At 36.9% G+C, this 10,422-nt stretch overlaps 2 protein-coding genes across 3 annotated transcripts in view; one reads left to right on the plus strand and one right to left on the minus strand.

Moving 5' to 3' along the window:
• The window catches only part of LOC119838693 (probable ATP-dependent RNA helicase DDX47), a 10,712-nt gene extending 2,702 nt beyond the window's left edge, over positions 1-8,010 (plus strand). For both annotated transcript variants that reach the window (XM_038364774.1, XM_038364773.1), the window contains exons 5-8: positions 5,602-5,825; positions 6,230-6,362; positions 7,360-7,488; positions 7,849-8,010. In XM_038364774.1, coding sequence (XP_038220702.1) covers positions 5,602-5,825; positions 6,230-6,362; positions 7,360-7,488; positions 7,849-7,989 — 627 coding nt within the window. In that variant the 3' untranslated portion in view covers positions 7,990-8,010. The remainder of the gene's footprint in view (positions 1-5,601; positions 5,826-6,229; positions 6,363-7,359; positions 7,489-7,848) is intronic.
• LOC119838695 (odorant receptor 67c-like) lies at positions 889-4,394 on the minus strand. The gene is made up of 6 exons (XM_038364775.1): positions 3,958-4,394; positions 3,503-3,599; positions 2,468-2,572; positions 1,964-2,052; positions 1,467-1,533; positions 889-942 (listed from the first exon to the last, which is right to left on the minus strand). The coding sequence occupies exons 1-6, from the start codon at positions 4,164-4,166 to the stop codon at positions 889-891; spliced, it is 621 nt and encodes a 206-aa protein (XP_038220703.1). The 5' UTR covers positions 4,167-4,394.
• Positions 8,011-10,422: the final 2,412 nt, after the last annotated feature.

The following is a 10,422-nucleotide window of genomic DNA, read 5'->3' on the forward strand; positions in this document are numbered from 1 at the left end:
CGACCGGCGCCGCGGTGATAATTTTATATTTTAGCCATCTATCGATGAATAGCAGAACTTTTAATGACTTTTTGACCATCATGAAAGGAAAACAAAGAAAAAAAAATACTGCATAAATAAAATAAATAAATAATAATTATAATTACATAATTTGATAAAAATATGCAATAGCAATACCGCGGCAGTCTCCGAGTGTCACCCATTATATCTTAGTACTTTCTTATTACTGTCTCTGGATGTGGTAGTCGAGCACGCTTCGGCACGAATTGGGCCAGCTCGCACCGGGGAAGTACCACACCCGCACAGAAAACCGGCGTAAAATAATAGTTTGCTATTGTGTTTCGTACGGTGACTGGCTCCTAGCCCTTCCCAGTCCATTCCTTCTTTCCAGTCATCAATCCTTTCCTTAAATCCCTTATCCCTTAAAAGCGGGCAGAGCATTTTCAGAGGTCTGAGCCTCTGCGAATGTTTATGGGCGGTGGTGATCGCTTACCATCAGGCGAACCACCAGCTCAGTTGCCCGCTATGACATAAAAAAAGTACGTTATATATTTTACGTTACATATTTCGTTATATCGCGTTAAAATGCATTTATAAATGAAAGATTTTAGCTCCCTTCTCTGCACCCTTGCAATGCCTGACCGCTCGGTTAGCCATGATGAAAAATACATGAGTCTGAATCTTGCAGATTGTCTAAAGCCCTTGGAACTATTGAATCTATTTATGGGACGTTCAACATACGCACATATCTAATTTAAAAATTTTTAAAATAAAGGGATTGATATGTCTAAAAATCCTAGTATCTTTACTAGGATTTAAAATAAAAATTAGTATTAATAAAAAAAACGATAATGTCACGCTAAAATTTATTTTATTTTCAACAATATTTTACTTGTACATTGTCTTCAGCAATGCGAAATAGGACCACGATCGGCTCAATATCTGAAAATGGAAATACATAAATTATATCAACACACTTGCGTTTCGCCCCGGCTTCGCCCGTGGTACATATATAAGCATATAGTCTTCCTCAATAAATGGACTATCTAACACTGAAAGAACTTTTCAAGTCGTACCAGTAGTTCCTGAGATAAGAGCGATATATTTAAAGAGCAATAACAGAGTTTCATGCCCGTTCTTCTGTGTAGAAACTACTTTCTAAAGTCTCACTCACTTTATGGCTTAATATTAAACTAGCGGTCTGCCCCGACTTCGCCCGTGAGATGTATATAGCCTATAGTCTTTCTAAATAAATGGGCTATCTGACACTGAAAGATTTTTTTTAAATTAGACCAATAGTTCTTGAGATTAGTGCGTTGAAACAAACAAACTGTTCAGCTTTATAATATTGGCATAGAGAAGTATTTTGACGATTCAAAAGTGTTTCTAAACGAAGTCTAGTTGAATGAAAAAAATTTGTGAGTTTGAGTTACTGAGAAATTCAATTGATTGAATACGTAACATACCGTTGTGAAGGCCGAGATGTTTAAAGTCGCGAATTTCGCTGCCGTCACGGAACAAGGCTTTTGTGACCTAAACCCAACGTAATAAAGTATAATTTACCTAAACATAAAGAAAGATGTGTTTTCTTCGTTTATTAGAACCAAATAAGTTCAGCTGCTGGACCGATTTTGAAAATTTTTTCACAAGTCGAAAGCTCATAAGTGGCATAATGATGCTTTTAAAAGATCACTAACGTCGCAAGTGGGAAGGAATCACTCCAAATCTAAATTGACACCAGTCGTTTTTTTACGAAAAACACAAGTGAGTTATCGAGGAAAAAAAAAAATTATCGAATCTTCAAATCAAAATCGATTAAAAATATAATTCTGTATGTAATTTTCAGTCAACAATCTTTAATAAAAGACTAGAAATGGTTTATTTACGGCATTAATAGCACAGATAAAAGTCAGCATATAAAATTAAAAAGTTTTGCCTGTATATTATAACCCAAATAACTCACCTCAACATGATTATGTGAATAGTTCTTTTAATCTGTGGCTCCGCGTCGTACCATTTACATTTGTATAACGCTTCACGTACTTGGAGGCTCTATGAAAAATACTTATATAAGAAATATATCCTTACGCAAAAGAAAAATAAATTTTAATTATAAATTACAAAATGTTATAACTGACCACACAGTCACGCATTTAAAGCAGCAAAAATCGTATGCTATTACAGTTTCCTAAATAATTTTGAACATCTGTGAAATGGCCTAGCTTAATTAATATCCAAATATACATTACTAGCTTATGCCCGCGGCATCGCACGTGTCCTCTTGAATCACTCTAACATAAACCCAAATCTCAAAAAAAACCCTATCAAAATCCGTTGGGTTGTTTTAAAGATTAGAGCATAGATTGGGACATAGGGAAAGAGAAACTGACTCTGTTTTATACTATGTAGTGATAAATTAATATATGTACTCGAATTAAATGTATAAAAACATAACACAATTAATTACCGAGGTCACAATCATATCCCCAAAGTAGCAAGACATGAATATCTGGTACAGACTCATCACTAGGAAACTGATGAATGAGAAAACAGCGCCAAAATCATTGATGAACTGTAAATATTATTTTATATAAAAAAAAATGTATATATATACAAAATGTTGTCTTATATTTGAGATCAGTTAAGCCTACTCAAAGGTATCTTTGAGTTCCACATATCGTTGTTTTCGGACAATAATCATACCACCATATAATTCAGGCCGGAATATACATGGCTGTGAAACAGATCAGTAGCTTGCATACAAGATTACATTTGCGTTTTAAACTCGCATGCTAATTGTGTCCCTACTTGTCTGTATTTCAAAGACGTATATACATGAGTGTAGTGGAATTAAATAGCATTAAATAGCATTCGAATTGTATAAAATATAGAATTGTAACTAGTAACAACTACTAGAACAAAAAATTAAGGCAAATTTCAAAAATAGTAATCAAAATGCGACTAGAACACTGATATGGCCGCAGAAACCGTTTACGAATGCTTCCAGAAAAATTCGATGAGTTATTAGCAAAATGCACGCCTGTAGTTTGCGAGTCTGTTCACACGTGCCCGTTTCCTTTTCCATATTGCATCTAAGTATATTGTGAGCGATCTACTTACTTGTCAAATCCATGCGTGTCAGTTATAATTTGACAATAGTTGGCCATGCTGCTCTGGCTGCATGGTTCTGGTATGCAAGCATCCTTTTTTTTTATAGTGGGGAAATATTGCATAGATACCCCCGGCCCCCGGGGAAAAGGTCGTGGGTTATGTCGGATCCTACCGACTAAAACCCTACTGTGTTTCGTCAAGCCGCGTAAGTGAAGGAGCAACGGGTACTTGTAAGATTCGTCCGCGACTGGTATGCAAATATCCTAATTAGGGGGCATGTGTTAACGGTGTATTCTCTAATTAGAGTGCAGTGGAACCAAAATAAGTTAGAGTGAAAAGTGCTGAAAAGCTATACGAATTTAATAGAAGAAATTAAAAAAAATACAAATACCGTAACGTTGAACACGCTGAGACAAATCAATACCGAGCTTACGACAATATTGAATAGTGTAGATTTTGAATACAGTTGCTCAATTTCGTTAACTAATCTGTAAAAATATTATTATTATTATTAAATAATTGTTGAAAGAAAATTATGTTGCAAAACATAAGATATACAATCATGAATAATCACAGAAACAAGACCCTTCAAGAGTGTCGGTTACAGTCTGATGAAGCCGATAAAAATAAATTAAACTAGTAGGTATATTAATAGAAATTACTTTTTTATGTCACAGCGGGCAACTGAGCTGGTGGTTCGCCTGATGGTAAGCGATCACCACCGCTCGCATTCGCAGAGGTAATAGTGCCTCTGCGAATGCGATGCCCGCTTTTAAGAAGTAAGGGATAGTAAGGGTCGACTGAAAAATATAAGGAATGGACTGAAAACTTATAGTTTTTACTAACTGGATCAGCTGTTGATGCCGTTGCACTAAGCTTCGTATACACGACTTCGTCTCCCGTGCACAAGGAGTTACAACTCCCTCGAACCGGTAGCAGAGGATTTCGAAATGCATCCTCAAGTACAGGCAAAACGCGTGGAAGGTGGTGTCAGCACCAAAGATGTTAAAGCAGACGATAAATGCTAGAAGGAAGGAGAGGAAATGTCTGCGCATAAGGCTTTATGAAGAACAATTCTTATTCATAAATAGTTATAAGCAATTTTTTTATAGTTTATAGCGGAAATATGTGGAAGCTCTTTTTGGCATATATTTCATTTTGTTATCTAATTTCTGTTATAGAAAAAATAATTGAGAAAGACTGTTGTGAAACACAAAAAAAATGTTGTACGTCGGTCAGCTACGTATACAAAAAAGAGTATATTATGCATTACATAAATTACGAAATACTGAATACCAGTACTTACTGGACCAAATTTGATGGACATAAATCAACGGCCATCGCGTTTTTGTGAAGGGATCGAAAAAGAACTTCACCAGGAAGGGTAGCTTCAATTTTAGAATTCCAGTTTGATAGTACTCTATCCACATTGAGAAAAGAGGGAGGAAACAAAACGCAATGATTACTATGAAGTTGGATATGCTCATGAAAGTTGTTAATTTGTTCAAAATATCCGTCGTGGAGACTTTTATTTTGTTTTCGATCTCACTGTAACATTTATTTGTTTTTTCGTCAGCTATATCAGCTCCCGTTGCGTTATCATTATTTTGATTACCGGGGTGTAATTGTCGAAATTTATGGAAAATATTCAAAATGGAGTCTCTGTTCAGATACAGTGGGGCGCTTCTAGCAGTGGCCAATAAGCATATAGTTGTACACGGGGCTATTATCGACAATTCGTCGAAGCTCTTCCCAACTCTGATCCCCTCTTCAAGCCAGAATAGCTCCCCTATCACGTCTGTATATAGCCACAATAGATTGATATGAAATAAATACGAGAATAACTTCAACCATCGTTTATCCGAATTGTCGTATACTTCTATGCCCGAAACGAGAAGCGCAATTTTGGTCAATTTAAATGACGCGTCGAAGTCATTCTTTGGTGCCATACTTCTTGCCTTTCAAAAATGAAATGAGCTTTTTAATCAAACGGTTAAAGTGTAATGAGAAATATAAAGGGTTGATTTTAAAACGAAAACTAATTACTACATTCGAAATATCAGAGGAATATCAAATAAGCATTTATTATTCTGTTTAATCGTTGAAAAAATTGATTCTCAGCTGTCATCGCGACCTTATAATTAAAGGGCTGAGTCCAACGTCGTCTTTGTTTAAGGGTCTTTAGGTAAAAAAAGGTTGTTAATTTAATTAATGACGAGTTTACTAAAACATTATAATCAGCAGTATACAATAGAACGCTGAAGTAAAAGCCGAAAACGTCTAGGCAATTTCGTAGTTGACACAACTGAATAATAGTTAATAATCTCGTTATGATGAAAGCGACATTAAAAAATTTGCGGCAGCCCCGAGCTGCAAAAAAACATAGCGTATGTAGCTCGGGCTCGTTCCTTGCACATCTCGTCTCATCCCCTTTGAGGAAGAGGGGGGGGGGGCTTGTTTTCTATCTTTCATCCACAATGGCACTTCCAGGACGTGTACCTCGTGCACATATTGAACGAGCTATCCGGCAACACGTTCATAGTGTTCGTGGCGACGTGCGCGAACGCGCTGCGCACGGCGCTGCTGCTGCGCGCGCTGGGCGTGGCCGCCGTGCCGCTGCACGGCCAGATGTCGCAGCAGAAGCGGCTCGCGGCGCTGAACAAGTTCAAGAGTAAAGCGCGATCCGTGCTCATTTGTACGGACGTCGCGTCTCGGTGAGTGTGCGCGTGATTGGTTGCGCTCGAGTATGTTGTACATTAAAATAAAAAAAATCTAAGTAAAGCGACAGTTGGCATGGTCATAAATTGGATGGGTCACCAATTTATTTTTCAGTTTCTATTTAGCTTATTTTTATGGAACCGAGGGTGGCGCGAGTCCGACTCGCACTTGACCGGTGTTTTTTTTAATGTAATGTAATGATGATGAGCCGGCAACTGAGCTGGTGGTTCGCTTAGATGGTGAGCGATCACCACCGCCCATGAAAATCTGCGCTGCCTGCTTTTATGGGGTAACGAAAAAGGAAAGGATTGACGATTGGAACGAAGGAATGTACTGGGACGGGTGAGGGAAAGGAAATGGACCTGCGGCTCGGTTGGTTGTATACATGGACACATTGCAGTGGTCTGGACATCCCGCACGTGGACGTGGTGGTGAACCTGGACATCCCGCTGCACAGCAAGGACTACATCCACCGCGTGGGCCGCACGGCGCGCGCCGGCCGCGCGGGGAAGGCTATCACCTTTGTTTCGCAGGTTGCTATATATTTATACTAATACTAGCTGCACCCGGCAAACGCTGTTCTGCCTTACTCTTATTATTTAGGGGTGTGAAAAATAGATGTTAGCCGATTCTCAGACCTACCCAATATGCTTATCAAATTTCAGAGGAATCGGTCAAGCCGTTTCGGAGGAGTATAGAGACTAACATTGTGACACGAGAATTTTATATATAAGATTATAAAGCTGAAGAGTTTGTTTGTTTGAACGCACTGTTTCAGGAACTAATGGTCCGATTTGAAATATTCTTTCAGTGTTAGATAGACCATTTATTGAAGAAGGCTATAGGCTATATATGTACCACGGGCGAAGCCGGGGCGGACCGCTAGTCTATGTATCGAGCTCGCTTTTCGATACGCGTTCTCCACAGATGGAACTAGTTGTAACTAAATGTCTTTGATACAACTAGTTTTAACTGTAACATATTAATTTATCTGTGTGTATGAATAATCAATACGTATATCCTACTAGTATTATAAACGCGAAAGTTTTTTTAAGTATGCATAGATGAATGGATGAATGTATGATGTTCGTAACTCTTTTACGCGAGAACAGCTTATAGTATCTTAATGAAATTCGATACAGAGCTAGAGATAGATAAATATTGTTTGGATTTATAGGCTACTTTTTGCCCGGGTACCAGGTGGATAATGCCGCGTGTTTACAGTTAATGTGTATATAGTACAATGTAATATATACACATTATCTATTATTATGAATCCATGTTATCTTTGTATATGAGAAAAAGTAGAGAAATTGGCGGAAAAAAACTTAACGCCTATTTGATCGCGTACGATTCTATAAAAATAAATAGATCATCTATTTCCTTGTGTACGCGACTAATATAAAATTCCTTTTTTCGTCATACAATTCTTTTAATTTTACGGATGTTTTTCGTGTATGAAACGTATCCTATACAATGTTTCTTTAAGGCCATTAAACTAAATATTTATTAACACATAACCTCCGCCAGTACGACGTGGAGTTGTACCAGCGCATCGAGCAGCTGATCGGCAAACAGTTGCCGCTCTACAAGACGGAGGAGAGCGAGGTGATGGTGCTGCAGGAGCGAGTGGCCGAGGCGCAGCGGCTCACCAAGATTGTGAGTATATATGCACGACGATAACCAAGATTGTGAGTATATATACACGACGATAACCAAGATTGTGAGTATATATACACGACGATAACCAAGATTGTGAGTAATTATACACGACGATAACCAAGATTGTGAGTATATATATACACATACAAAGAGAAATTTACAAGGAATCATTTGTCATTTTTTTTTTTCATAGTATTTTCTCGTGTTCGATTTTACGCGAGTGTTGTACATTGAGAAATTAAAGACTTTATAACGGATTTAAAACGCGATTTATTCACTATATTATTTAGCACCAACAACTGTGATATAGATCGTCCTAAGATTACCTAAATAAATTAATAAACCTATAAATTGCAGGAAATGAAAGAGCTGGAAGACAAAAAGGGCGCAAAGGGCAAGAAGCGCGGCGCCGAGTCGGACGACGACACGGAGGAGGCGGCCGGCGTGCGCAGGCGCATCAAGGGGAAACCCAAGCACGCCGGGAAAAAGAGACGATGAATATACGTTTTATTATATATATGATTGGCTTTTTATTTGTTAAATCTTTCGTAGGGATAAATGTACAGGGCGCTTGTGGTGTACAATGTTCAATGGAATGGAATGGTACTCAGTACACCATCGCAACAGTTTTCATATGCTAATTGCGTTAAAATACTTACAAAACGACGTAAAAAATTAAATTGGATCGTTCCTTGTATGAAACTTTGCAAATATATATAAATTTAATAACTCGGTTCTATATTGAAGTTGTAGAGTTGTCCGGCGTAACTTCTATTATCAAAAGGAATATTTTCAACATGCTTCAAAAAATGGAGGAGGTTATGGAATCGACTGTATTTTTTTTGTTTGCTATCTTGATACTTTTTTACTGGGTAAACCTAATGGGCTGATGATATTAATCTGATTCACGGATCGACTTTAATTTATGGATAAGTAAGTGATCAGCCTTCTGTATCCTGCTTGACAGACTTTTTTTTCTACGTCCCCACCGAGAATCGAACCCAGGACCCCTCAATTCCATGCTTACGTTTTAACCACTGCACTAAGGAGGCGGTCACGTTCTTTATAGTGTGAGCATAATGTTCATGTCTAAACCTTCGACTACCTAACACAAAAAAATTAAATCGAGCCAGTAGTTTCTATAGAGCGTTTTACCTCAAACTTTTCAGCTTTATAATAACTAGCTGTGACCCGCGGTTGAAACCGCGTAAGTCCGTATCCCGTAGGAATATCGGTATAAAAAGTGCCTGTGTTATTTCAGTTGTCCAGCTATCTACGAAGCGAATAGTATTATTATTCACCAATAGATGTCAGGAAAAAAAAACACGAATAAAACACGAATATGACATTATTTCAGTTGTCCAGCTGTCTACGAAGCAAAATAGTATTACTATTCACCAATAGATGTCAGGGAAAAAAAAACACGAATAAAACACGAATATGACATTTTCTAAAAAAAATTCCTAGCTAGATCAATTTATCGCCCTCGAAAACCCCTATATACTAAATTTCATGAAAATCGTTGGAGCCGATTCCGAGATCCCAATTATATATATATATATATATATATATATATATATACAAGAATTGCTCGTTTAAAGGTATAAGATAATAATAATAGCAATATGCTTATAGATAACCCTTACCTTTTTCCTTTAGCTCCAGCCCCTTTGGATTTGTTGTATATCTCGAAACCTTAAGAAACCTTTACTATCCTCAGATAGATTATGGACTTATCAGTTTAATTCAAATTTATTCAGTACTTTTTGCATTAAACTTTCAATAATATAATCTCCACTCATATTAAAATATTTTGTATAGTGTTTCATTTATATTTTATGATATGATTTTAGTTGAAGACAAAAACTATATTAAGGTATTAAATATAAAAATCGGTGTAGCCGGATTCAGAATGTACTACAAGGAAACTCACAGACACACAGATAGTGTCTTTCATTTAAAGATTTCTTCATATATCTTTGCAACTATAGATAGCGTCACGAAAAATATGCAAAGAACTGGTAATTGGAAAAATATTATGTTCGGTTCAGAATCAATTCCTTATTCTAGATTCAGATATAGTAGGATATTTTGTATTTCTGAGATCATGGTTATACTAAAAAAAAAGAGCTAAGAAGACTTGGGTGATAGGTCCAGATGGTCTACAATGATGACATAAAGCGGGAGTAATTCCAGTATGAGAAAGTGTTGACACTAGACGATTTATATAGCTGTCTTTGTCTAACACTGGAATTACTACTGCATTGCGTAAGTTGATATATTGGTTGAAACAACTAAAGTTCATAATTTCTTTCCACTTTGATCTAGCATTGATCCAGTAAGTATATGATGCGACTTGTATTCTAATTAAACAAAATATAATGCCTAACTTGGTATTAATAAGGGAGTAATAAAATTGTCTCTTTGTGATGGTTTAAGGATTCAGGATCATTTAGCAATTTCTGAACTTTGTCATTTCATTACTCTTAGATTCAGTAGTTTAAGTGTGAGTTTTCACTATTTTTGTCAGTTTACATTTAATACGCAAGGAATAAACCCTGTAAATCCGTTGTCATAAACAAACACGCCATTCAATGCTTTCTTACAGTTTATTCTACAAAGTAAACAGTCATCTCTTCCAAAATAAAAATAAATAAATAAAAAAAATGCGACAAGCGGCCCCAATAGGGGCCGCGGCACTACGCACTTAAACTAAGCGTTAAGAAGAAATCACAACATGGTTTTAATTTATTTAATCGTTATTTATTATTTCTATACAAATAGAACTGTACAGATAATTTTTTAAATTATTTACCACATTTCATTAGCTTTCACGATAAGACTTTTTACAAAAAACTGAAAACTAACGACCACCGCGTTCGGTATAACCTCCCTCTCCCCTCCCCGCCCCCCTCTGCTCCCCCCCTCCCG

The sequence above is a fragment of the Zerene cesonia genome, unplaced genomic scaffold, assembly GCF_012273895.1.
Source record: "Zerene cesonia ecotype Mississippi unplaced genomic scaffold, Zerene_cesonia_1.1 Zces_u004, whole genome shotgun sequence".
Lineage (NCBI taxonomy): Eukaryota > Metazoa > Arthropoda > Insecta > Lepidoptera > Pieridae > Zerene > Zerene cesonia.

Excerpts from the sequence above, each read along its gene's own strand:
- LOC119838695 (XM_038364775.1), bottom strand. The coding sequence starts at position 4,166 with ATGCGCAGACATTTCCTCTCCTTCCTTCTAGCATTTATCGTCTGCTTT. Across the intron at positions 2,573-3,502 it reads TCAGCGTGTTCAACGTTACG|TTCATCAATGATTTTGGCGC; the intron begins GTATTTGTATTT and ends TAATATTTACAG. Across the intron at positions 2,053-2,467 it reads GGGATATGATTGTGACCTCG|AGCCTCCAAGTACGTGAAGC; the intron begins GTAATTAATTGT and ends TATTTTTCATAG.